This window comes from Eublepharis macularius, chromosome 14 (assembly GCF_028583425.1).
Source record: "Eublepharis macularius isolate TG4126 chromosome 14, MPM_Emac_v1.0, whole genome shotgun sequence".
Classification (NCBI taxonomy): domain Eukaryota; kingdom Metazoa; phylum Chordata; class Lepidosauria; order Squamata; family Eublepharidae; genus Eublepharis; species Eublepharis macularius.
Window position 1 is genome coordinate 34,145,239 of NC_072803.1, and position 27,274 is coordinate 34,172,512.

The 27,274-nt window shown below is 44.2% G+C and overlaps 1 protein-coding gene across 1 annotated transcript; it reads left to right on the top strand.

The window, feature by feature from the left end:
• Nucleotides 1-4,549: 4,549 nt before the first annotated feature.
• AP3M2 (adaptor related protein complex 3 subunit mu 2) lies at nucleotides 4,550-25,617 on the top strand. Its single transcript, XM_054997805.1, has 9 exons — nucleotides 4,550-4,657; nucleotides 7,686-7,994; nucleotides 13,998-14,169; nucleotides 15,962-16,099; nucleotides 16,321-16,406; nucleotides 16,752-16,885; nucleotides 18,541-18,748; nucleotides 21,155-21,299; nucleotides 22,892-25,617. Exons 2-9 carry the CDS (start codon nucleotides 7,722-7,724, stop codon nucleotides 22,990-22,992), a joined length of 1,257 nt encoding a protein of 418 aa, XP_054853780.1. The 5' UTR covers nucleotides 4,550-4,657; nucleotides 7,686-7,721; the 3' UTR covers nucleotides 22,993-25,617.
• The last annotated feature ends 1,657 nt before the right edge of the window (nucleotides 25,618-27,274 follow it).

Genomic DNA, 27,274 nt, shown 5'->3' on the forward strand with positions numbered 1-27,274 from the left:
AAAAAATCAATACACAAAGTGCCAAGCAAACACTCAACAGACTTCCAGTAAAATCAGGTTCATTTATGGTATGGGATGTACTGGGTTATTGTAAATTCTGTGGATGGTTCTTTTGAAGAAAATCTTGGTAAAGTGGATCAGATTTTACTGGAAATCCACTGAGCACTTCTCAGATACTTTATGGAGTACTTGTTGGACACTTTGTATACGGATGCTAACATGATATTAGTAGATTTGCCTATAGCCCCCCTACTTCCTAATAGGTGATGCATCTCAGAAGGTAAAAACAAACAATCCAACAGCCTTCCTCCAAACCTCCACTTTGTCAAAACTCCTTTTCATGACAGAGTTATCCTGGTAAGAATCCTGCTGCAATTCTTCTAGCATGGCACTGGCGGGACTACAGAATAGTGACCGATGAGGAGCTGATCACGTAGACTGATAAGCAATGACAAAAATAGGTGATGCAACTCCGGTTTCCCTGCCATTGAGGGGTGGGAGGTCTCAAAAACCTGAGCTGTCAAATGAGCTTTCATCCATCCCAATTATATGAGTGGCTGCCAAGAATCACTGGCTAAGATAGCAGTATGTCTTGGATGTTATACAGATCCAGAGCTGCTGTAGCATAGTAGTTAAGTGGTTGGACTGCAAGTCAGCAGTCTGCTGGTTCAAATCTTACTATGAACTTAAGAGGTGGTCTTGTGTAAGCCCACTCCTCTCAGCCCTAACTCCTCAACTTTATTGTGGGAATAATAACAACTGACCTTGCTCGCTGCTTTGAATGGGACACTAATCAGTCTAGAAGAGAGGTATATAAGCACTATAATTATTAATTTTATTTATATGCAGCACACTACAAACATGTTTGCTCAAGGTAGCTATTCTGCTTTACACTGACAAGTTGTTTGCTTGTTTGTTTAATGGAAGAAATCTGCCCAGAGATGTAAGAAACAACTTGTGTCTATGAGGTGTCCAGTCCTGTTGCTGACCAACATTAACCCTCAGTCATTTCAAGTGGATAGCCATGTCGGTCTGCAATAGAAGAGCAAGGCCCAGTCCAGTAGCACCTTAACTCCCCATCAGTGCATGGTTCAAATGCTGGTGTGGTGCCACCTTGTGGCCAAGTGTGATTTCTTTTAACCTCCAAAACACAAGTCTCATATGCCATTTGATGCTTGCATTAATCAAATTAAATCTCCAGTTGGTGCAGAACACTGGAGACCAGTTATTATCGAAAGCTAGGAGAAGCATGACTATTACTCCCATTCTGCAGTCACTCCACTGGCTACTTATTAATTACAGGGCTCAGTTCAAGACATTGGCTATCACATACAAAGCTCTTCATGAGCTTGGTCCATTATATCTAAGGGATCATTTCTCTATATATGTTCCACTACAGCAGCTTTGTTAATCTGAACAGGGCTTTCTGCAGATGCTACATTGCACATAGGCAGAATCAAGAGCTGCCTACACATGTGCATTCTCTCTGGTGGCCCATGCACTATGGAATGGCCTGCCTTGAAGAGGTCAGGAAAGCTCCCAGTCTTCTGGCTTTCCACAAACTATGCAAAACAAAATTATTCCAGAAATCTTTTTACTCAGCACTGTAAGGAAATGGTCTCAAGGAGATACCTCAGTAAAGGGATAGAGACTATAGACTTTACTCTTATGTGAGCCTACTGGGTAGTTTCTGTATTGTTTAATGTCAGAATTACTTCTGCTCTGTTTCAACATTTCTTCAGCTTTGTATTGGGATTTTTGCTGGTTGCTAATTTGCATTTATATACCTTATTACATTGTTTATTAAATTTCTTTGAAACTGATTGAACTGACTCACACTGTGTAATCCATCTTGAGTCTCAGCGCGAAATAAATAAGAAAGAAAGAAAGAAAGAAAGAAAGAAAGAAAGAAAGAAAGAAAGAAAGAAAGAAAGAAAGAAAGAAAGAAAGAAAGAAAGAAAGAAAAAGAAAGAAAAAGAAAAAGATTGTTGACATGAGGATAAGGTGGAGGAGGAAAGAACAATGTTGATAAACTACTGATTAAGGAGAAAAGAGGGATATAAATTTAAAGATACTAATAAAATATGAAGGTCTGACTAATGAAAAGCCCCTCATCACTGCATTTGAAGAACTGGGTTCTATGAGGATTTATGCTGCAAAACGCTTTTGTTAGTCTGTGTAGTGCCACTGGGCTCCTTTTATTTTTGCTGTAATATGCTAACCGTCTGGAATTATTGTCAAAAGAGTAGCCTTGCCATGGAAGAAGAGCTGAAGTAGGCAATAGTGCAAAAATATTTACACTAGGAATCTTAAAATTACTCCAGTTGTATATTTTACATTGGTGATATGTTTGCAGCCTGCCTATTCCTGAAAACTCCAGCCTTGACTGCAGTTCTAGAGGCCAAACCAGAGGAGCTCACATTGCAAACAATTTCTGCACCTGCTGTTTGCCATTGGCACACAACTCATTCCTTGCTCCCGCAATAAAGACTCGAGTCAAGAGGCCATTTATTCTTGATGATTTAATATGTGGTGCAGGTTATATGTAAAGTGAACATTTAAATAGGTGTAAGCATGCCATGTATACTCAGTCATGATTAAATGCATGTAGTACATGCACCGGCTCAATTACTGGCATGCTGGTACTACATGCAAAGGGACAGTCTATGTGTTAATTGCACTTAAGTGCATTGAGAGCATGGGTGGTACAAGTGCTTTACTTAAGGCCCAAATTACATAATCTAGGCCTGAGTCTGATGGTATCTTAAATTGTATCGGGAGGGCCTTGCCTTGGAGGGGTGAGGCAAGCGGCATCTGCAGAAATTTCCTCATCTAATCTACACAACAGTTAAAAGCAAATACAAAAAACAAGTCCCATGGTGCCTTAAAGACTAACAGAAATGGTTAGTCCTTAAGAAGCCTCCAGGTGCTTTGTCATTTTTGATGTGACACAAAGAGTGTCTCTACATGAGGCATCTTACACAAGAACGCTCAAGTGTAGGGAGCCACAGTGCCAGCCGGGAAGTGTAGTTTAAAAAGACAGGGCCAAAGGCTCTGTCAATTTCACCTCTCTACAGAGCCAGCAAAGATTGTTCCTCAGAGTTTGTTAATTTCCTCTTAGCCACACTGGACATTAGCCTTGTAAAATGTGTTACTTTTGAAGCAGTGGTTTTCATAAGGTCTGCCTTCAGGAAATCCTCTCCCCACAGACATAATTTTCTGATGAACCTTGACATATATGCCTTAGAACCTCAGGACAGAAGATTCTGGGATTATTCTAGAACATTGATTCAATTCCTATGCATGAACTGAAAGTTCAAGGACACCGTCTGCAATAGGGGACAAGCTATTTTTCAAGGAATCTTATCTACTATTAACCACCTAACTGAAAAACTCCTGGACTTCTTAGAAATTTGGAGTTGGGGCTGTTGTATTAAAAGCACAGTAGCTTTAGGCCCCCTTCTATATATGGTCAGGCAGTGTATTGCTAGTATATTTTAAATGTAATTTTCTGGTTTGTATTATGTTAAAAATATTAAATAGCAAAAGACAGGGAGATTATGATGGTAACAATGGTCCACAAAAATTATTAAAATAATTATGGTATTTAATCTCTCAGAGAACTGATATGATGCAGTTTTGAGCATGTTAGTTTAAGACTGTGGAGACCTGGTTTCATATTCTCATTCAGCCACATGATGCCCCTTGAGCGACCCTAGGCCTGTCAATTTCTGAGCATAAACTATCTCACAGGAGTGTTGTGAAGGTAAAACTGGAAACAGAATCATGTATCTCTGAATTGTTTGAAATGTGGGATAAAAATGTGATATATTGTGAATATTGTCCATTTCACAACACAAAGAACATCTTATCATAATACTACGTTGCTATATTATATACTGCTAATATTAAAACAATAGCAACATTGTATTATTCTGACAATATTTTAATTGCCTATCTCCTTATCTTCTGGCAGAAAACTACTGCTTTTATGCACGCGCACACAATATTCATGCAACACTACATTGTACTATTCATATAGCATAATGTTCTATCTGCAATTTTTATGCTGTTTTATTTTAAAACGTCCTTTCTCCCAAATAATAAAAGGATGGACAATAAAAAATTAAATAATTTTAATAAGCTACATTAAGAACGCTGTTTTTAGTGCTGTGCTAATAACTGTCCCAGTGCTAACACAACGTGGGGTCGGGAAACGCTGCTGGGCTACAGCTGACTGTCATGCGCTTCGCACGCGTGGGCGGACAGAGGCAGGGATTGGGTGGCAGAGAAGGCTCGTTGCTAAGGCGCCCGTGGCGACCTGACCGCAATCTTCCACTGGCTTCCGAGAAAACCTGCCCCAGCCACTCCCCGTTCCGCGTTAGCCTCTGCTCGACGCTGATTGGCCAACCGAGAGGCCACTCAAAGCGGTAACCCTCCTCATTCTAGCCTATCAACGGCCGGAGAGGGGGAGTTGATTCCCGCCTACTGCCACCGTTCTTGCCAGTCCGAAGCGGTGGATGCTACTTGCGGCACGGGGGAATCGAATACTGACCTCTCAGCCAATCATTGGCGAGTGTTGGTCTAAGTGGGCGGTGCCGGCTGACCCCTTTCACAGGGAAGCTGAAGCGGGTTCTGGAGGAAGCTGCTGAACCAGGTGAGGGGAGCAGGAGGAAGATGGGTTGGAAGGGGGCTGCATAGGGGGTGCTGCGGGGTTTGACGGTGGCTCTTAGGGGAATGATGGCTGCAGGTTTGGGGATGTGTGACAGAGTAAAAGGGTTTGAGCTGGGGGAGAGGTGTAGAGGGTGGCATAAGGGAAAGGGAGGGTTGGAGAGCAGACAGGCTTGCCATCCTCCAGGTGGGGCCTGGAGATCTCCTGGAATGGCAAGTGCTCTCCAGACTACAGGGATCAGTTCTCCTGGAGAAAATGGCTGCTTTGGAGGATGGACTCTATGGCATTATATTGTGCTGAGGTTCCTCCTCTCTCCAAACCTTGTTTTCTCCAAGTTCTACTTCCAAATCTCCAGGAATTTCCCAGCCCACAGATGGCCAGCCTAAGAGTGGATACAGGAGAAGCACATCCTATAGTTGTTGCGGGGTAGGCAAGCATAGGCAACCCCCTGGCATGCATTCTAAATGTTGGGACCCCAGGCTGTTTTGCTTGGTATACAGAACTGATTCTCCACTTGCTGAGCCCCAGGACACTGGCAGTGCCATAGGAGCTCAGGTTGCTCCCGGTGTGTTTGGCAAAATGCAGCCCTTGTCTCTCCACCCTTTTTTTCTTGCTAGCTTCACAGGGAGTTGGGGGGGGGCAAAAAGGTTGCCCACCTCTGGATTAGAGGATTCTGGAAACAGCCAGGAAGGGTTGCATTAAAGGAAGCTTTGGGAAGGAGAATAAAGAATGGATAATGCTCAGGTTCAGGTTTGTCTGCTTGAGAGGATAATTGTGTTGCAGTGAGGATGCTTCATAGCCAAACATGCAGCTTGGGGCTTCTGTAAATACAAAGGGTTGCATTAGCTTTGAGAATAAAGCATTGGGAGGGGGGTACTTGGAGGCATGTGGTGCTCTGGCTAAGGTCTCTGGAGGTTTGAGGGAAGAACATGGGAGAGGTAATTGGGTCTGATGAAAGCCCTGAATTCTGGAGACATGAAAGGTTGTAGTGGGCAACGAGTGGGTGATCTGGAAACGGCGGTAGTAGTTGGCTCTGGGATGAAATACATTGTAACTGGAATGCGTAGAAATAATGGGATTAATGTGGGTTAAGGCTCTGGGCCTTGGAGACACAGATAGTTTGAGGGAGCGGCTTTGCGGTAATGAGAAGGCTGCTTAGAAGATCCTTGTGAAAGTTGGGTTGCGGGTTGTGGTGTTGTCATTGTTTGGGGTAGTGGTTAAGAGAGGTGGGACTCTAATCTGGAGAACCGAGTTTGATTCCCCACTCCTCCACTTGTAGCCAGCTGGGTGACCTTGGGTCAGTCACAGCTCTCTCAGAGCTCTCTCAGCCCCACATGCCTCACAGGGTTTGTGGGGATAATAATGACATACTTTGTAAACCACTCTGAATGGATATTAAGTTGTCCTGAAGGGCAGTATGTACATTGAATGTTATTATTATTATTTTAATCTGGAGAACTGGGTTGGATTCCCCACTCCTCCGCTTGAAGCCAGCTGGGTGACCTTGGGTCAGTCACAGCTTCTAGGAGCTCTATCAGCCCCACCCACCTCACTGGGTGTTTGTTGTGGGAATAGTAATAACATACTTTGTAAACCACTCTGAGTGGGTGTTAAGTTGCCCTGAAGGGCAGTATATAAATCGAATGTTATTATTATATTATTATCAGGGGTCATTTCGTAGCGAAAGAGCTGGAGGAACTCATTAGCATAACTCATTTGCATATGCCACACCCTCTGGCATCACCTATCCTGGCTATTTTGGACCCAATCTTGGCCATTTAGGGCCGAAATTCGGCCCAAAATGGCAAAAAAGGGGCCCAAAATGGTCAGGATCGTGCCGCTGCTGAGTGGGCGAGTGATCCACCACCTGTCAGAGGCCCAATCCGGGCCGTTTCAGCCCCAATCCAGGCTGAAATGGGCCCAAAATGGCCGAGAGTCAGGTGGGCGGGGCCACCTGACATGTGACCTCTTTGAGGAACTGCCGGAACTGTGTTCCTGTGCGTTCCCCCTCGCAATGAGCCCTGATTATTATTATTGTGCTTTTAGGGTTAACAAGATGATAGGGAGTGGTGCAAGTTAGGTCCATGGAGAGATGGAAGATTGTAGTGGGGAGTTCTTACAGGCTGCTTTCTGCTCAGAATGGGGAGGCGTGAGCGATCCTTCAGAAATGAAGGAGGGGGGTGAGAACAGAATTAAAAGTGCTGGAGAAGAGGTTGGGGATGAGGAATCCCTTGGGGCAGAGCCTTGCAGTAGTTGTCCTTGGGCAGTGAGTGGATGGAAGTGCTGTGGTGTGGGACATTTGGCCATGACTTGAGGGCAGTTGGGTAAAGAAGACATGTGATAGTAGCACAACTTTTAAAAAAGATGCAGTATTGTAAATTTAAATAATGTGGCTGACCTGCCAGAAAGATCTGCTGCTCTTTTTGACATATTAGAGAGATGGCTTCCAGGAACCCCCTCTCTGCCCTCCCTTGGTATTCAAACTTGGCTCACAGATATTGGATCCACTTCACACATGCAGGCCCTGTTTATAGCTGCATGTAATCATGCAAGTGAGAAATGTTTGTGTGGACTAGTTAATACACGGCAAAAAACTGCCAGCAGCCATTTTCACAGTTGCTGCTGCTTTTTTCGTCCCACAGCTGCAATCCAGTTATGTTAGTGTTTCTCACATAGTTGTGCATCAGCATTCGCAGCCATGGAGAGAATAGAAAGGAGGCTTGCTTATGTGAAATCAGCTGTCGGTCTATTTTAAGGGATTGCTTGACATGGGAAAAGCTTTGAGGAGGAGTTTGTGATCCTAGGAGGTAAGGGCTTATGATGGGGAAGCTGACAGTTGATGGGGATGTTTGGAGATACGGGATGGGTTTGCTCGGGTTCTAGTAGGTGCGTATCTTGGATGGCTACAAAGGGCTCCCTTCCTAAGCAAAAGCCTGTTGTTCCCTCTAAATCATATTTGTCAGGGTCTCTCTCTAGCTTTGAAGTACCATTGAGTACTGCTTTGGTTTGGCAGAGTGTCTCCATCATCCATCCTCTTCTTGGACCAGCCATGATCCACAGCCTCTTCCTGATTAACTCATCCGGGGACATCTTCCTGGAGAAGCACTGGAAAAGTGTGGTCAGTCGCTCAGTCTGTGACTACTTCTTTGAGGCCCAAGAGCGAGCTTCGGAGGCAGAAAATGTGCCCCCAGTGATCCCCACCCCTCACCACTACCTCTTGAGTGTTTATCGGCACAAGATCTTCTTTGTGGCTGTGATCCAGACAGAGGTTCCTCCACTCTTTGTCATTGAATTCCTTCATCGGGTTGTGGACACTTTTCAGGTAGGTACCTACATCATGTTACTATAGCGTTCTTTCACACAGGACAGTTTTCAGATATACACGTAATTCAAGAATATGCCATTAAAAGAAGAGCCATATTATATGCATGCAGCCAATATTTGTTTGCACGCTCAAAGGTACACTTGTTAAGAAACCAGAATTGTCTACAGCTTCCTTATGAGTATATACTGAGTAGCAAACTTAGATTTGTTTTTATGTGATGTGCGAAATGCTTCTTATTCACAGTCTGAATATCTATGCACAACCCAAAATTGTAAGTGTGGATAGAGACAGATAATTATCTATTTTGCAGAATATGTGAGCAATATGTTAGAGCCAATATTGCTTGTAGGGAGTACTGAACTAGAATTCACTAGCAAATTTGATTCTATTCAACATGGACTTAATTGAGACTTAGGATTTCTTTTCTGTGATAGTTGTTAAATTAGCACATTAAAGGTAGAAACACAGTATCTCTTGAGGCTGTTGCTGTACATGGGTCTCTGTCCTTATCTTGTGTACTCTGGGGTTCTGCATGGCAGTGTTACAGACCTATGGTCCTCTTGCTTTCATGGCCTTTTTACATCTTTTACTTCTTCTTTCTGTCTGAACTTCTATATGCATGTATTATCCCCTCTTATAGCAAAGTTTGTCCTGATCTGGATAGCCAAGCAAGCCCAATCTTGTCAGATTTCAGAAGCTAAGCAGGGTTGGCCTTGGTTAGTAATTGGATGGGAGACTTCCAATGAAGACCTGGGTTGCAGAGGCAAGCAATGACAAACCACCTCTGTTAGCCTCTTTCCATGAAAACTCCACCAGGGGGCCGCCTTAAGTCAGCTGTGACTTGATGGCACCCTCCACCACATAGCAAACTTTACAGCTGAGTACCTATCTATAAGGCAGCAATCAGGGCTACTACCCTCAAATAAGGCAAGGTTTTCCACAGACTCTTATGGAGTGGGACTGAAGAGTCTCCCCAGATGTGGGGCTGTCAGAGTGTGGGTCTAGGATCCACCTGCTGCCCCTCCAAATGGCCTAATGAGGCCTGAGCATGTTCTTTGCTCTTTAGCAGGCACAGAATGTATGTTTGTTTATTTAAAATACTTGTATCTTACTTCTCTCCCAATTAACTGGGCTCAAAGCAGCTTATATTAAATTTAAAAACAAATAATATATTGCATCAAAAATATAAATATATACAAAGAAAAAGTAGCAAGGCAGAACTTTCACTTTCTGAGCTTTGCTTTTGCAGAGCCTCTGAAACCTATGCAAAGTCAATGCCTTTCCTTGAGACACCCACTCCGCAGCACAAGTGCAACCGTGGACAAAGCACGAGTTGAGATGAAACAGGTCTTACTGACTTAAGTGGGGGAACTACTAACAGTCCCAGGTCTGATGATTAGCTCATATGACTAGAAGTAGTCCTGCAGGTGTGAAAGTACCAAGTTGTGAGTGGTCATAAAGGTTAACACCAAGCAGCTTGAACTGAGCATGGAATAGTCACACAGGATAACATGTTCAAAATGCTTAACTCCTGTCAGCAGACTAGCTGCCTCATTCTACACCAACTGTGATTATATGGGCAGCCCCGCATAAAATATATTACAGTAGTCCAGCCACAGGGTTGCCATAGTATGGATTAGTTTGAATGTTGAAGGCAGCTAACTATCAAAGAGGGGAGGAAGGGAAGTGATGGGGGAGAAGAAATTGGATTGCGCAAATTACAAGAACGAGGATCGTGGAAAGCATGAAGCATACATTCACCTTTAACTCTCATTTTACATAGGAAGGGCAAGGTGGAAATATTCCTTTCATTATACTGTACCACTTCGGGTCAAGCAATGCAGTACTTTTAAAATGTTGCGTCTGGGCTTTAGAAGTCTGCAGGGGCCCAATTCAACTTGAGGCCACAGTGTGTGTTCTTGCTAGCCCCTCCATTTTTTAGCTCTGTGGAGCTGCCAGCAGGGCATTCTGTTTCTCTGGAACTCTGTGAGCCAGAACAATGGTGTCTCCTGTTTGGGAGAGTAATCCATACAGAGGAAGTTTGTGATAAGTGTATGTACACTAGTTCACAAATGCAGTGCCACAAACAGGAGAAGCGGGCAAAACTCCCCACAGGTCAGAAAATAAGAAGAAGCTGGCTTTGCTGTATTTCTGATCAACCACATTAGTATAAAAATTGTTTTATTGCTCTCATAGAAAAGGTTGCCGGAAACTGCTCCATCTAGCTTCAAACCTTTAAATATGTACTCCTATATACTACCTGTGCCTCATGTTGTTTAATGTAAGTCCTAGAATTGTTTGTGCTCTGTTCCAGCTATTCTTCAACCCCATATTGGATCCTTGCTAATACTATGTCTTTGTAAACTTGTATTCATTTACCCCTATGACATTGTTTATGGAAATGTCCCTGACACTGTATGGAAATGCCTGCCCTTGTCCTTGCCACTGATTGTACTAATCTCACACTACGTAATCCGCCTTGAGTCTCAGTGAGAAAGGCGGAATATAAATGACATAAACAAACAAACAAAATTTTGGGCCAAACTATACAATGAATTTAATGAATCTGTCCTGTGTTCTTGCAGCTTCAAAATGGGGCAGATAGGGGAGGGGGGAGGGGGGAGGAGGCAGAATCCAAGGTGTTCAGGGTGGTGAACATGATTTCCCCCCCCTTCCCTTCCCTCCATTGTACCTTCAACATCCCTGTGAGACTGGTTAGGCTGAGAAAAGGTAACTGTCCCGAGGTCACTCTGTGAGCTTCGTGGCTGAGCGGGCATTTGAGCCCAGGTCTTGCCATCAGTACTCATTCCACCACTAGTGAGGTGACAGGGTGGGAGGTATGCGCAGGGCCAGCCGTTCCGTTAAAGACAACAAGGTAGATTATCTCAAGATGCAGATATCAGGCACTGCTAAAAGGCAACAATTTATCAGTTATTTACTTATTATATTTTCACTGGCCAGTTAAGGGTGGGGGGGATTTGGATTTTTCCACCCTTGACACAAATTTTTTTTTTGGAAAGCGCAGAGTAAATGAAAAGTGCTATCAAGGTTGGTCTGTGGCTCTCCTTTCTTGATCACGGGATTAGATTATGCATTTTGATCTCTGACCTCCACTTCAGAGAGTCCTGTTTAGCAAAGCTGTGTTCCCAAAGAACAAATCCCACCAGCCCGTCACGGGAATGCAGGAGCGTCAGTCTCCTCAGGCTTTTGGAACACAGACCTCAGTCTTCTGCTTTGTAGCGTTCATAATCAACATCTTTGAACTCTTGCATGACTCAAAATTGCAGCCAGGTTCAGTTTACGACTACCCTTCTCCCGCCCCCCCCCCCCGGGCCTTCTCACAGAGTGCTAAGTTATATGACTGAGAATTTGGGGGGAATTGCAGCAAAAAACCAACTCCTTCTCTATGCTTCATTTTATGTATACAACTTGGTGGGGAGGTTTTTGGTGAGAAGTTGGGGGTTAACAAATTATTTAATTTTTAAAAACTTTATTTATACCCCTACCTTCCCCCCCCCCATGGGGTCTCCAAGTGGCTTACCTCATGCTCCTCTCTTCCATTTTTTCCCTTCACAGCAACCTAATCTGACACTCATAATCACAGAAACTTGTTCCAAATTTCATTAGAGTGGCTTGTGAAAGGAACTTTGGACAACTGGTCTGTAGAGAAAGGAGGGTAGGAACACTGAGGTAGTTGCTGAGGGTGGGAATGAGGTAAGAATGGAGCCCATGTTGAGGAAAGGAGAGTATTATTATTATTACTAATTTGATTTATAAACCGCCCATCCTCAGGGGCTCTGGGCAGTGAACAAGAGTTAAAATCAATAAAAACAAGAAAATAATAATCACAACAAGTACAAGTTGTCCTAAAAGTTGTCCTGAAGGGCAGTATATAAATCAAATGTTATTATTAATGTTATTATTACAAGGTTTTTTTCTTCTTTCTGTTTAGCAGAAACAAACAACATTTTTAAAGAAGTTTGAGGGAACAAAAAACTTGGTTCATCATTAGAGGGCATTTTAACATTCGATTTAATAATAATAACATTTGATTTATATACCACCCTTCAGGACAACTTAATGCCCACTCAGAGTGGTTTACAAAGTATGTCATTATTATCCCCACAACAATAATCACCCTGTGAGGGGGGTGGGGCTGAGAGAGCTCCAGAGAGCTGTGACTGACCCAAGGTCACCCAGCTGGCTTCAAGTGGAGGAGTGGGGAATCAAATCCGGCTCTCCAGATTAGAGTCCCACTGCTTTTAACCACTACACCATACTGGCTTGTTGTGATGCATTGTCATGCAAGTCCATGTAGATTCCTAGACTTTCCCCCATTTAAAATTTTCATGAGCTGAAAGCTGAAGTTGGTATATCTTGACCCATGTCTGCAATGCTGTTAAGTACAGCTGACAAGGAGGGCCGTACTGTGTGTAAGAACTGGTCTATACAAGAAGCAGAATGAGGCACTAATGAAGTCTGAGTGCCGAAGTGATAGGGTGGCTTGTAATATTTGAGACTGCAGGTTACATTATTTTTGAAGTTCCCCTACAATAATAGTTCCCTGTAAGTAGAAAATAGCACAGCATGCAAAGAGCTAGGTCAGAATCTTTCCCACGAATGGGCTGTCTTTTGCATAAGGGAACATTAAAATGTGACTCTTCCTATCTGCAGTCTGAAGTGGTCCAGCCAATTCTACCACCTCAAGAGTTGACCACCTCATTCTGTAGATCAAGTGAGCGAGAGAGACCCCACCCCCTCCTAGTCACCCAGAGATGAGTGCAGATTTGAACCTGGGTGTCTGGGTCTAATGCCCTAGCCTTTACATCACATCGATTCTTACTTCTTCTGAGGGCTTGGCCCTGTTGGAGAAATATAAATAAAAACAAGAAAGCAGAATTCCAGGATCGCTTTTCTGGTCCCCTCTGTTCTGATCCAGGAGTTAAAAAGCCTCTGGGGTGCTCAGCACTTGGGTACCTGTCACTTTAAAAAAATAATTAAAGTTGAATTCCATTTTATTAATTTTTTAAAAAACACATACTTTTAAATATGTTAAGATTCCTGGTACCTGAGTTTTTTGTTGCATTGTCTTGTCTTATAATTCCCAGTGTATCCTTAGGGCCCATTTCATGACAGACATTCTGGCTAAATGCTTCCTGACAAGGAACAGTGGTAGCATTTGAGTTGTAACCTGATGAGCATGCAGCCAGATGAACGCAGGGAAAGAGTCTCTTATCTTGGCCTCCATTATTGATGTGCCTGGTTTCTACTCTAGTTACCATTGAGGCTTCCTGTCTATTGTAAAGTGAAGACAGCTTTTGATGTCCATGAGCAGGGTAGGGTGGTGGTTGGGAGAGACAGTTCAGGGCCAACCCAAGACATTTTGGTGGCAGAGGCAGCAAATCCAAATGGCATCTTCCGCCTCATCTTTCTCTATATTTATATTCTGCCCTTCCTTCAAGAATTTCCAGGCATAGTTCTTGTTTCCTCCATTTTATCCTCTTAAATGTTCCTGTGAGGTAAGTTAGGGTGAGAGAGCATAACTGGGCCTAAATTCACCCTGTGAGCTTGTAGAAGAGGAGAGATCTGAATCCATGTATCCGTATTCTTACAATAGAAACCATTAAACAACACTGGTTGGTTAACATGGAGCACAATCCATGGAGAAACCTGTTTGGGAAAGAATAGGAGCTGTGCTAAAGTGTGGGTCAAATAACCCAGGGCCAGTCCACTTCCAAGTGGGAATTTTGTGCCCCTATGGTCATGGTAGAATTCCCTCCACTACTTGTGCAGGAGAACTTTGTGTTGGATTATGGCCCAGTGGATAGAAATGCCTGTCACTCTTGCTTCATGTCACTCAAAATCTGCAGTCTGAGGAGACCTCACTTCCTTTACCTCATGACATGCCTCTCTTTGCTTCCTGAAGGGGACCTTTTCCTTGTCAGTGCTTCAGGGCACTCAAATGCGTAGGCCGGTTAATATTTTTATTTCTCTTCACAGGATTATTTTGGAGTCTGCTCTGAAGTAGTCATCAAGGACAATGTGGTGGTGGTCTATGAGGTACTAGAAGAAATGCTGGACAATGGATTTCCACTGGCTACCGAGTCCAACATCCTGAAGGAGCTGATCAAGCCTCCCACCATCTTGAGAACAGTTGTCAACACAATTACAGGTGAATTACTGGATCCCTTTGCTGCCTGAAGGGCACTTTGTGAAGCACACCGTTCAAGGGAGCTTGCTTGGAGGGGCACAGCATCAGACCTTGAGTTTCCTGGAGTCCCTGACTCACAGTACTTTAATATTCTGTTTGGTGGGCCAGGTCTTAAGAGCTGAACCAGGAGAGAACTAATGTAAAAAAGATTTCAGCTGCCTGTTGCAATAGAAAGTAGAGTATGGAAGTTAGAAAATCACCCAGGAGATACGTTCTCCCAGGCGGAGCAGGAAAGTCCCCCTGAAATCCATGGAGCTTATTCAAAACTACATAGAGTAAGGAAGGAAGGACTCCATCCTTCTTGTCCTCTACCTCTTGGACACCATCAGTTTTCCTCTAGATGAGGTTGAGATAACAAGTCCCCTTTTTTTGTGCAACAGCCAGAACACCAGTTGTACAGTGTCATTAAAGTGTTAGATTCTATTAATGTATATTCATTCTTTTATTAGTAGAAGCTTTAAAACTAAGAGTGCAATATAAATCTTTTAAATATATTGCATTATAGGATGTTCATCAAACATCTCTTCTCAAAGGATCTTCTCTGCACATGCTAGACCAGTTCACATACTGATAACATTTTTTTCCATTAGCACTTTTGGTTAAGTTCAAGAAGAATCATGTAATGATGGTTGTTGTGGGTTTTCCAGGCTGTATTGCCGTGGTCTTGACATTGTAGTTCCTGACGTTTCACCAGCAGCTGTGACTGGCATCTTCAGAGGTGTAGCACCAAAAGACACTGAGAGATCTCTGTCTTTTGGTGCTACACCTCTGAAGATGCCAGCCACAGCTGCTGGTGAAACGTCAGGAACTACAATGCCAAGACCACGGCAATACAGCCCGGAAAACCCACAACAACCATCATTCTCCGGCCGTGAAAGCCTTCGACAATCATGTAATGGTTACATGATTCTTCTTGAACTGCATAGGGGGTCAGTTCTCTGAGAGGTGCAGGGAACGGTATTCAGGTTTGCAAACCTCATCAAGCTTATTTGCGATGAGCCTCAACATCAGTTGAGCCTGCTTGAAGGTATGTACTTGCATTAATCTCAGGTCTTTGTTTAGGACAAGGAGGTTGTGCTTATATTTGAAAAGGGTATCCACCATGTCATATTTGCTTGGTGCAGATTGACGTGTGAGTAGATCCAATTGATGTCAGGGGAATTTACCTGCATGACAGTGTCTCTTGGATGATTTATTCCCTGGCAACTTCCGCTTGCAATGTACAGTTGGAATTTTGGCACCCCTCCAGTGCTAAGGTAGTCCATGAATATTGTAAATGAATGGAGGGTCTAGTATGGTACTGATTAGTTAAGGTAATTACCTCTTTATTTCCAGCCTTCTTCATCCAGGTCAGCAAAACTGCTTGAGTATGACTAGGACTGGGGAGATTCAGGTTGAAATCCTTGCTCAGCTCTTTGGGTGACCTTGGGCCTATTGTGCTCGCTCAGCCAGACCTAACTCACAGGGTTGTGAGAATAAAAGGAAGGTGGGGGACAAGCATGTGACCTTCATGAGCTTCTTCACTCCTCCACTTGAAGCCAGCTGGGTGACTTTGGGTCAGTCACAGCTCTCTGGAGCTCTCTCAGCCCCATCCACCTCACAGGGTGATTGTTGTGGCGATAATAACAACATACTTTGTAAACTGCTCTGAGTGGGTGTTAAGTTGTCCTGAAAGGCGGTATATAAATTGAATGTTACTATGTTGTTGGAGGAAGAGGGAAGTAAAAATGTAATAAGTACTACATTCTTTCAGGAAGCACCAATGTAGGAGAACAACTCCCCACTGGACAGCTGTCTGTGGTGCCCTGGCGACGGACTGGCGTGAAATACACCAACAACGAGGCCTATTTTGATGTGATTGAGGAGATAGATGCCATCATTGACAAATCAGGTACAAGATGCTGTATTCCCATGGTATTTCGCCAAGGGGAGGTGTATTTGAAATCTCCTGCATTTCTCCCTCCCCCCAAAAAGATTTCCCAGTTGTTCTTTCATGTGTGTTTTGAGTGGTACCCACCAGCCCTGTTGCCATTGGCTGCTGTTGTCCTTGGCAGCTTCTGTCAGGGCCACAAGTTCCTCCATTATCTGCATGGTTTTTGTTTTCTGAGGCAGGTTCCACAATTACGGCTGAAATTCAAGGGGTGATCGATGCCTGTGTGAAACTGACTGGGATGCCAGATCTTACTCTCTCTTTTATGGTAAGCTGGAAGGTCTTCTTGTTGGGCTACTGAGCATGGAGTGACCTTGGCAAACAGACCTTCTGAGGCCATCCCGATAGAAGAGACAGAGAGGGCAGGAGCAATAAACTATTGCAGACAATGGGAAATCCAGGGTTTTGCAAGTCCTGCAGAGGTGGGTAGAATGTGGCGCTGGGTATGTGGTGGCTAGAGAAGGAAGATAGGGCTTAAGAGAGGAAGTGGAAAGAGCTTAAACTTCTGGAATGAAGTAGATTCATCCCACTGAATGTGGAATTTTGGTGAGGATGGAACAGAGAACTGGTGAGATCTGCTGAGGAGTGTTTGCCTTTTTCCTGTTAATTTTAGAATCCCAGGTTGCTGGATGATGTCAGCTTCCACCCTTGTGTGCGTTTCAAGCGCTGGGAATCGGAACGAATCCTCTCTTTCATCCCTCCAGATGGGAACTTCCGCCTGCTTTCCTATCATGTCAGTGCTCAGAAGTAAGGGCAGGAGTGAGTTCAAAGTAATGGCTTCTGGTGTTTTGGATCTTTTCCCCTAAAAATAAGGCTGAAAAAAATATTTCTTGTATTTAGACTACACTCAAAATATAAGCAACAAGCTTCCTAGCAGTTTAATGTGTTCTATTTGCCCTCCTTCATGGGTGCCCTTTGGTAGAGAATTCCTCAGTTTTTTGCCAAGTTGACACCCAACAGCATGACAGGGTTTAGGTACTTGTCTAATCAACAACTGATTTTCCTGTGTGGGTGAGTTCTCAGCTGAAACTCACTCTGGAGAGACTGCTTTAAATTAACCTCTGAGCATAAAAATCCAAATTTAATCCCCCGCCCATCATTATTTAACAGAACAGCTTGTGGGATGAGGAATCATTTCACCACAAGGGCTTTACAGCAATACACAGTCCTTCCCAAGTCCTTTCAGATGTCCCTCACAAGGTCTTTTAAAAAGCAACATAACTAATTAGGAATTTGCTACTGGACTCTTGCTCTTTTCTACTGCTACAGACAGATTAACATGGCTACCCATCTTGATCTATCAAAAATTTAAGAATTTTACATACATTTCAAATTGTTTAAAATATTGGTGATCTGTGGCTCAGTGGTAGAGCACCTGCTTTGCCTGTAGAAATTCCCCTGTTCAGTCCTTAACTCTTTCAGGTAAAGGATCTCAAGTAAGCCATTGGGGAAGGACCTTTCTCTATATGAGACCTTGGAGAGCCACTGCCAGTCTGAGCCAGTCTGGACCAATGGTGTGATATATCTGACAGCTTCATATTTAGAAAACATAACCTTGATAAATTTGAATTGATAGTATTAAGCGTCCTGCCAAATTCAAATGTGTTTATGCCTTGATCCCTTTCCCCCCCACAAAAAACCCTGGAGTTCAACAATGTTGTTAAAAATATAGATGTAAGCAGATTTAATTGGTTGTATTTGCTTGAATTTTCCCAGGCTCAGATTTCTTTCGGCTTGAGCCTCCCTCCCCCGCCCCCGCCCCGATTTTTAATCAGCACAATATCCAGATTTTCTGTTGAGGAGCCCCACATTTCCTAGTTGTAATACATTGTACATTTAACATATTTTCTTGTTTTGTGTAATTTGTTTCTAAGATCTTGTTTTTCAAAAGCTTTGGTCTTTTTGTGGCAAAGAATAAAACCAATTGGAGGTTAGAAGCCCAGAATGATAACCTAAAGAGAGTTATCCAGCACCTTGAAGCGGCTCTCCTTTGCTCTCTGGCAATCATCTTTTCAGGCTTCTTAGAAACCACTGTTGATACATTTGGGATTACAGTGAAAAGCCTGTGGGTTTTTTTCTTTTTCTTCTTTAGACTAGAAATCTAGAGTTCTTAGAATGTCAAACTTCAGACCAGACTACCTAATAATTGCACGGCAAGCCAATGAATACCCAGTACATTGACTGAAAGAAGGAGCACTTGGCTGCAAAGTTCTGCCCTCGAGAAAATACTGGTTTTTAGTGCACCCATGCAGTGGGTGCATCTCTGTTAATGACGGGGAATTACTAGCCAAGGCAGGTTCTCTGTGTTCACTGTTGAGCAGGGTTAGATGTGTCCAAGTAGGTGAGGATGCAGCTTGATGCTGGCACAGCTATAGTGCCCTTCTTCTTGTCCTCTGTTCCAGCCTGGTGGCCATCCCTGTTTATGTGAAGCACAACATCAGTTTCCGAGACAGCAGCTCATTGGGCCGCTTCGAGATCACAGTGGGTCCCAAACAGACGATGGGGAAGACTGTGGAGGGCGTGACAGTTGCCAGCCAGATGCCCAAAGGTGTCCTCAACATGACCCTTACACCTTCTCAGGGAACACACACCTTTGATCCTGTTACAAAGGTGAGAGGCAAGCAAGCCGTGGAGTCTAGCATCCAGGCTGCTCCCTCATTTTCTCTCATGCCTTTTGTTCTGGGAAAAGATGAAACAGGAGCTCCTCAACCCATTTCAGTGCTTCTCTGAACCTTTTTCCACCATAGAGTTGTCTAGTATTCAGAGGGCAAACATGGTGCCAATGCAACTTAAATGGCACTCCCCATTTCCAGTTGAGTGCAGCCATTTGGTGGGCAACCCATACCAGGCGCATATATGGTTTGCTCTATAGAAATGCAGGGATAAAGTAATTCCTTGTATCTGCTTCATAGTCCTGCCACTCGAATGGTAACTTTCAAATGGGAATGAGAACCAGGAATTGTATGTTGTACTTCTCTTAGCTCTATTCTGTGATGGGAGATCTTCTAAAGTTATGTAAAATCATATTCCATACCCATTGCAGCACAACCAAACCCTCCTGGCTATATTATTTCATATTTTACTATTCTGCCTCTTAGAGCCGCAAGGACTCCCAAGGCATCTTTTGACACAAAATTTTCTTTCAAAGTTAAAACCAAGATTTAAGCAGTCAGATGGCCAGGACGTAGTCTGAAATAGTAGTAAATCAAAGGCCTGCCCAGACAGGAAAATCTTAGCTAGCTGATACTGAGTGAGCAGATCTGGAAGGGCTCCTTGTGCACGGAGTTCCACAACGAGGGGCCACCACTGGGAAGACCTGTTCCTTACAGCCAGCTGCCTGACCTCCAGAGACAGACGGCACAGAGATGCTTTCTTGATCAGTTAAATTGTAAATAAAAGTATAGAGTACCAGGGTGTGTAGGCTTCCTTTTGAGAGAACTTTCCATTTAATCCATAAAACCTGGCACTCTGTTCAAAGGATAGGCAACGTTTTAATATTTTCATATTTCAATGATACCCCAGAACTAAAATACCTTCAAAAGTTACCCAAATCAAAATGCATTCAACAAAAAAACCCACCTAAAAGTGTACCTTTCACTCAGCCCCTCACCAGTTAAAATTGGCTGTCTTGCAATTTAGCAAAGAAATGCATGTTGGTTGCATTTTCTGCATGCACTGGGCTATAATATTTACAATGCAACCCTAAGGGTGCTTTCCTGGGAGCAAGCCTCACAGGATAGACTTGAGTTGACTCCTGAATAGGATTTCTGAATAGGATTCGTTTCTTTGTCACTGGTAAAGCATGCACCTATAATGTTATGCATGACCATGGGTTTTAGAATATGGTTGCAGAAATGATTGGGCATCTCTTGGATAGTGTCTGGGATGTTTCTAGTGAGGAGTTACTCAACTCTCCTCCAAAGTTTTTAAACTTTCCCAGACTTTATTTTATCAGAAAGGCTGTCCTGCTGGTATGCTTAAGCACACATGAAGCTATCTATGCGTTTTTAAAAACAGCAGTCTGTTTTCCAAGCATACCACTGAGAGCATGCCAAGGATGCCATGTGGGAAGCATGCCCATTGTATGCTGACTGCCTTCATTCAGTGCTGTAGGAGATGTTTCCTACCGGGGGTGCCTGCCTGAAGCCTGGACAGGATGTTTCAGAACAGTTAAGGCACCAAGAAAAGTCACGTCCCTGAATCGCCTCACCTGTTCCCCCTGCCGCCATGCTCCTGAATTCAGACACTTATCAGAGCAATGTGGGGGGAAGCCACAGAAAGTAGTTCTTGCATTGGTGTTGGACAGTGTCAATTTGGCCTTATCTTGCCCTGCAACAGGAGGATCAGTGGATGGGACAGTAGAGTAGGTGCGTATGGGGAAGCAGACCCTGACCCAGTGGGGTCGTCGCCGGAGAGTCAGGAGCCCCTTCAGCTTATGGGAGACTGTGCCATTGACCTGGGGAGTCAGAGAGAGCAGGAGACAGCCTTGGTTCAGAGGCGACAGAGATGCCTAGACGCTTTCTTAACCAACAATAACTGTTTGTGTATGTGGTAAAGGAAATGGGCTGGAGCAACAAACGAAAGAAACAGGAAACAGATCTGCTGATGGAAGGCAGGGGAAGAGAGAGGCCAAAGAGCCACACCCTGAAGCTCTGCCTTGAAGGGAAGAGGGAGGGAGGCCAAGGGCTTGTCACCTCCTTTCCTTCATCTCAGGCCACAGGGAATCTTTGTGGGAACTGGAGAGCAGGACATTGGCTTCAAGACCCTTCTACCCCCCTCCTTCTGCTTCCTTCACAGTGTAGCCCATGTTGCTTGTTCTGTGCCTCAGAGCATGTAAAAGCACATTGTTTCCTATCTGGGTGAGGATCTGGCAACCCTCCTTACTTCCTGCACATTGAAGGCACCAATCCCAGTCTTCGTGCTGCATGAAACTACGTTGGTTTGGTTTGCTTTGCCCTGACGCAGCACCCCTGTTCTTTTCACCTGTTTTCCTTCTTCTCTTCTCTCCCTGTGAAGTTGCTGTCCTGGGATGTGGGCAAGATCAACCCCCAAAAGTTGCCAAGTTTGAAGGGGACGATGAGTCTCCAGGCGGGAGCCTCTAAGCCTGACGAGAACCCCACTATCAATCTTCACTTCAAAATCCAACAGCTGGCTATTTCTGGTATGTAAACCTTGAATTCAGCTGGGTTTTATTTACTGTGACTTTATTTTTGAATATTATGTCATCGGGGAATACAAAGGGAGGTCATTCGTTGTGCTGGTGAGGTGACTCCTTGTTCTATTTCTCCTTTTCATCAGAACCCATTGAGTCCGTTGTTGCCCTGCATGGGTGCCTGAGGGCAGAGGGACGTGAAGGTGAAGAATCCAAAGCTTCATCCCATATAGGACAGAATCGATGATGTGGGGGGTGGGGGGTGGGGGGAGGGGAGCCAGTGGGGCCAGTTCGTTGGGGACATGTCCGTCCTTGAGGGAATTGCATATTCCTTTCAGGGGCTGGTTTGGAGCTTGAGGGTGCTGCAGGACCTGCATTGTTCCTGGATTATAAAGTCTTGGCTAGCGAGGTGGGCCTTTTATCAGATGATTCACCTGCTGTGTCCCCTACAGAAAGACCTGGCAATTATAATTCATGACTTGGTGACTTCCAGATTGGAATAGTGGAATGCTATCTACATAGGTCTGCCCTTGGAGAGGTTTTGGAATCTGCCACTGGTGCAGAATGCTGCTACTCAGTGAGAACATATTAACACCAGTTCTAAAATATTTACAGTTAACTGTTGGTTTCCAGGCCCAATTCAAGGTTGTGGTTTTGGTCCTGAAAGTTCCATATTGTCTGGGTTTCAGTTACTTCAAGAATTGCCTTCTCCCATATGAGGCTTCCAGACCCTTAAAATCTACTCCCTTCATTTAGGGAGGTACAGTTGTCCTCTACCAGGAGCAGGGCATTTTCTGTAGTGGCCCAGGAGCTGTATATTACTGTCTCCTGGGAAGCTGCTTCTGTGTTCTTCCCTTATCTCTTTCTGTGGACAGACATTTATTCTCTCAGTCATGTAGAGGTTTGGAGGAGATTTGTTATTATTGGTGGTGGAGAGTGCTGTCAAGTCATAGCTGACTTATGGTGACCCTTGGTGGGGTTTCCATGGCAAGAGACTAACAGAGGTGATTTGCCATTGCCTGCCTCTGCAACCCATATTTGTTTAGTTTTGTTGTCTCTGTTTTTTCATGGGTTTGTATTTTTTTACTGTAAATTTTACATTTAGAAAAAAAATCTATAGACGCTGCAAATAAATATTCATCTGATCCCTCAATTTAAATGAGTATTAAAAACAACAACAGGCAGTCAGTTCTCAGCACAAAAGCCTTAAAAAGACCAATGAACAAGCTAGGCAGATCTTCCCAGCCAAGGCATTCCATGAACTAGGTGCCACCACTGAGTGAGCCCTGCTGCTTTTAGCCACTTGCTGGATGTCTGAAGATGAGGAACTTGGAGGAGGCTTCCCTGGAGGCTGTTAAAAGTCCCCAGGGGGACAGAGAAGAGGGATGGGGATTAAGATTTTTTTTTATTATTTGGGGGGTGAAGGTATTGGTTTCCTGCATCACTCTTTGTTTTTCTCCATTATTTGCCAGACCCAAATAAATGATGCAGATTAAGCAAGTGCATGTTTAATTTTCTGTGCCCGATCTGTTCCTGCATTCCCCAGCATCTCGGGGCCCATAATAACAGCAACTTCCCTCTTGAATTTTATGTCCTCCTAGGGTTGAAAGTGAATCGCCTGGACATGTATGGAGAGAAATATAAACCTTTCAAGGGGATCAAGTACATGACCAAGGCTGGGAAGTTCCAAGTCCGGACCTAGACGCTCCTGTGACCAAGAGAAGATTTGAGTTATGCCCTCACTTCCTGCTCTGCCTCTGCTCCCATCTCCCCCTGGGGTTGCTCCTTTTTGTGGCCTCTGTGGATCTTTTCTCCAACCTGGGCAAATGTGGCATCTCCAACTCAATTCAGTTTCAAAGCTCTTGGGCGGGAGAGGAGAACACACGAAGGGAAACTGGGACGTTGGTCAAGGTTCAATAGCTAATTTTACCCCTTTGGTAGAATTCCTTCTCCCTTTGTGGCTGGCATTTGGTTGTTTTCCTTCACAGTCCTGAGGGGATGGGAGAAGGAGATGCTGCCGTGACAGTATGATGAAGGAAGCTGAGTGAACTCCCCCTCCTTCAGTGTTCTTCCCCTGGTACACAGGACTCTCTTGTTTTTTCCAAAGACTGGAAGAGAGTTGCTGCTTCAATCCAGCCAAGAGTCTGCTGTGAAAGTCAGAAAAGGGGTGTTGGCCTCATACCCATATTCAGTCAGTTCCTGACCTTAGTTAAATGTTTTGGTTGGGGGAGTGGCTGGAAACAGGTTTTTCAGGGAGCTGAAAGAAGCATCTTGGCCTGTATTGAGAGAGCACATCCCACTGCTGTCTCTGGAAAACAAGGTCTGTGGTAGTACTTTGGAAACCCGCTTAACTGGAGACAACCGTGGGGCAAAAGAGACTGTCTAGACTACTGGCAGTGCACCGTCTCTCATAGCATCTTCAGCTCTCTTTAAAAATGATTGCCTGATGGAGAGGGAAACAAGATGTGTACAGTGCGTATTTATTGTGATGTCTGGCTAAGAAAACAGGGTGTGTGTGTGTGTGTGTTTGTGTGTGTGCATGCACGCTCGTGCTCTTCAGCTGCTGCAGCACAGCTTCTTCTGCATGAGAGTATGTGTTATGTACTTCCCTCTTTCCTTCCTCTGTCTCTCTTCACGCATTGCTTCAATATGAATAGGTTATAGCTTTGTGCTGGTGCCTTCTGCTCTAAACCTGTTCCAATTTTACACACTTGATTTTGTTTTGTTTCTTAGTGTGGTAACACTGAGTTGACACTTGTGGCACACTGGCCTGTCTTCTGAATGCACCAATGAGGTTGTCAGACTTTGAAAATGTGGTTTGGAGCTGCGACCCTGGAAGTAATGACCAGTGGCTGTACCAAAACAATCTTTGCTCAAATTGGAGGACATTTAACCATTTGGTGTTTTTTTTAAAAAAAATAAGTGATGTGAATCCAGTCCCCCTGGTAAGGTATGGTGGGTGAACAATTGCTAATAAGGCAAACACATTCAGGTGACCTCTTCCCACTCAGGGTGTATTTATACATTAAGTCCCCATGGCAGACACTTGGCTGCTGCTAGACATGGATCAGGGACCCATCTGGAGTTCTGTGCTGGGAATTTAATTCCCAGGTGCACATAGGCCTAATTTGAGTTGAGGCTACAGGGAGAGGTGGTTTAAGCCTTCTGGCTTGCTGTTTTTCTTGACCTGAAATGGCCTAAGGAAGCTGCTGTTTGTCGTACTGGGGATGTACACATATACCAGTGGTGGTTACGCATGAAGTTTCCCACCAGAGCAAATAGCAGCTTCCAGAGGTATTTTATATTGGAGGAAATGGTGCAGGGAGAAGGCATGAGCCCCTTCTCCCTGTGGTCCCAGTCCAAATCAGATCCCACACATCTGGGAATTTAGACCCCAGCATGAAACTCCCAGGTACACTTCTGTTTACTGGTGGCTGCCACATGGATTCTGTAATGCGTGAATCAGCCTCTGATTCCGACTGCTGGACAAATGCATGAGAGACTAATACAATGAAATGCATCTCTGGGTGGTGGTGGAGTCTCTCTAGAAGTAGGACCCCACTGCCTTCACCCTGTTCTGTGGCCAGTGATTGTTCAGTAGCAAAGCAAGGTTTTATTTTTATTGTATCGAATTTATACCCTGCCTTCCTCACGAACACTTGTTAGAAGTAAGGCCTCTTAAATTCAGTGATGCTGTCTTTTTGGTAAATATTCCAGAGGCTGTAAGAATTAAAACAGAACATATTTGTGGCTTCAGTCTGAGCCCACCTTTACAACATGCACACGTGTCTTCAAAGTCAGTCACTGGATCCAGTCTCTGTTGTAGCATTTCCTTTGTGCTTCAGAGAGGTGGTCTGCATTTATACATGGTTGTGCATCACAGGCCTTCAACCTCCACAAAATTGTGAAAACTGCTGAGGAGGGAGTGCAAGGTGATACATTAGACAAAGCACAGGAGCTGACTAGTAGCCACCCACTGCATCTGGTTTGCCCCATTTCCAGCAGCGTTCAGAACCTTTTCCCAGAACTTGCTGCAGGTATGAAAAATCATACATTTCTTTTCAGGACAGCAAAATTGAATTCCAGTCCACCTTTACCGCCCCCTCCCACTGAAAACACCACCCATCTTCACCCTGCCTGATGGTGCTTCTTAACCTTATTTTGTCATTTGGTAAAACAGCTTTGACTCAAGAATATGCAGGCTGTGGTCAGGAAAGATGATGCATTGAAGATGTCGATGAGATGGCAGCATGGCTTGGATAGTGTATGTATGTGCATGGAGATGACAGACATTGTGTCTAATAGGAAATAAATAAAAATGCTTTTATCCTTTTGGTATCGGGAGAGTCTACAGGAGGCTACCAAGGATTGGATCTTGAAGAGGGTGAAATAACTGTCCACTGTCTCTTGCTATTATGGACAATTATGGCAATTGGGGGTAGAGTGACCAGATAGAGAACAGGCCCCCATGGTTTCAGTTTTATTAGTGTGAACAAGATGCTGCCATTCAGCAGATATATAGCTGCTGGTCTTTTACCTTGGGGACTGCAGTGTTTTCTATGCATGTGTAGTAATCCCAGTGGTCTTTGAATGAAGTCACGTTTGGGTTGCATCAGTTGTATGGCCAAGCAACATTCAGAATCCAGTGCTGCTCCACACACATCTGTTATAAAACAAAGCCCATTAATGGCACTATGCTATTAAGTATTTGAATGCAATCTTGCAGGAGCAAATAAGTTAAGTGATCTCCAAGTCTTTGGCTGGATAGAGACAAGCAAACAATACTTATTATCAGGTAAGTTCCGGTTTTGTGTTTCCTACACTAAAAGCACAAATGCCTAGGAATAAAGGGACCTGTCTTTGCAAAGGATGTTTCTCATACTACCAGCTATGAGAAACTGTTCCCAGCCATTTGCATACAAAATTGTGGCCTAGCCATGCCAAAAGCATGTTGGGCTAAGGGTGGATTTGCCTGTCAGCCTCGTGTTGCAGAATGGCTGTGGTAGATTATGAGGGTGGCTTCTTGTCTCGTGTGTTGAGCTGCATTTTTGATTGTGTCAATAAAAAGAATTCCTCAGGGTCTGGTACAGAAAACCAGTCTCACTTCTCTAATAATACTTAACAATGAAACTGTGTTTGTTTGTTCGGAGTGCTTCACATCGTCAAGCTGTAATCTCTGCAGCAGGCCAAGTATTATTGAGAGAGACTTGACTGAGGCCACAGAGCGAGTTTGAAGTCGAGGCAAGGCTGGATCCTAAAATTCTATCTCCTCTTTGCTGTAGTGGGTTGTTAGATGTATGTCAGCGACCCAGTTGGCGTATCAGGGTTGGAAGCTGCCCTTGTGAGCATACAACCAAAGCTATAGAGGAGTGGTATGTGCAGAACGTGAATGTAGAGCTTGTACCTGCACCTTTTGCTCAGAAGATGGAGTCACAACATCAGGCATACAGGTTTATTTTTAGGCTGTCTGTTCGTGGTAGGAAAGCAACTTTTCCTACACAATGAGACATTTCTCTCTGTCCCAAAGAGAGCCCATTTTGACTGTGGAAGAGGTTCTTTAAGGGTAGGACAGAGAGGAAACAAACTGATCTGATGCAGAACGGGTGTTCCACCAGTGCTGTCTCCTGCACAAGCCCTGCTGAGTAGCCTTGTGCAGCTCCCATTAACTTCAATGGGGCTTGCACAGGAAAAACGTCCCAGCAACATGACTCCCAGTGAGTGAGTAGTGACTAGAATGGGGATGCGTTTGGATTTTCCAGCTCAGTGCCCCCAAAATGCTTTGTTCCAACCCTGATCCCAAATTATTTTGCAGCCTTCAACTATAAGCCTCCCCCCTCTTTTAAATGAATTGTTCTGATGTGTTGGCCCACTCGGCTTTAGCAGTTTTTAACTTGCAAACTTCAGTGGTTACTTTGGTCACATTCTACAGTTGCTTACTTGGCCTCTGGAGTCTGCCCAGTTTGCTCATTGAGCTGGAATTTGGT

What these genes read in the sequence shown, in the direction of transcription:
- AP3M2 (XM_054997805.1), top strand. Translation starts at nt 7,722, where the DNA reads ATGATCCACAGCCTCTTCCTGATTAACTCATCCGGGGACATCTTCCTG. An exon ending in GGGTTGTGGACACTTTTCAG is followed by an intron (nt 7,995 to 13,997) that starts GTAGGTACCTAC and finishes TTCTCTTCACAG; the next exon opens with GATTATTTTGGAGTCTGCTC. An exon ending in ATCTTACTCTCTCTTTTATG is followed by an intron (nt 16,407 to 16,751) that starts GTAAGCTGGAAG and finishes TGTTAATTTTAG; the next exon opens with AATCCCAGGTTGCTGGATGA.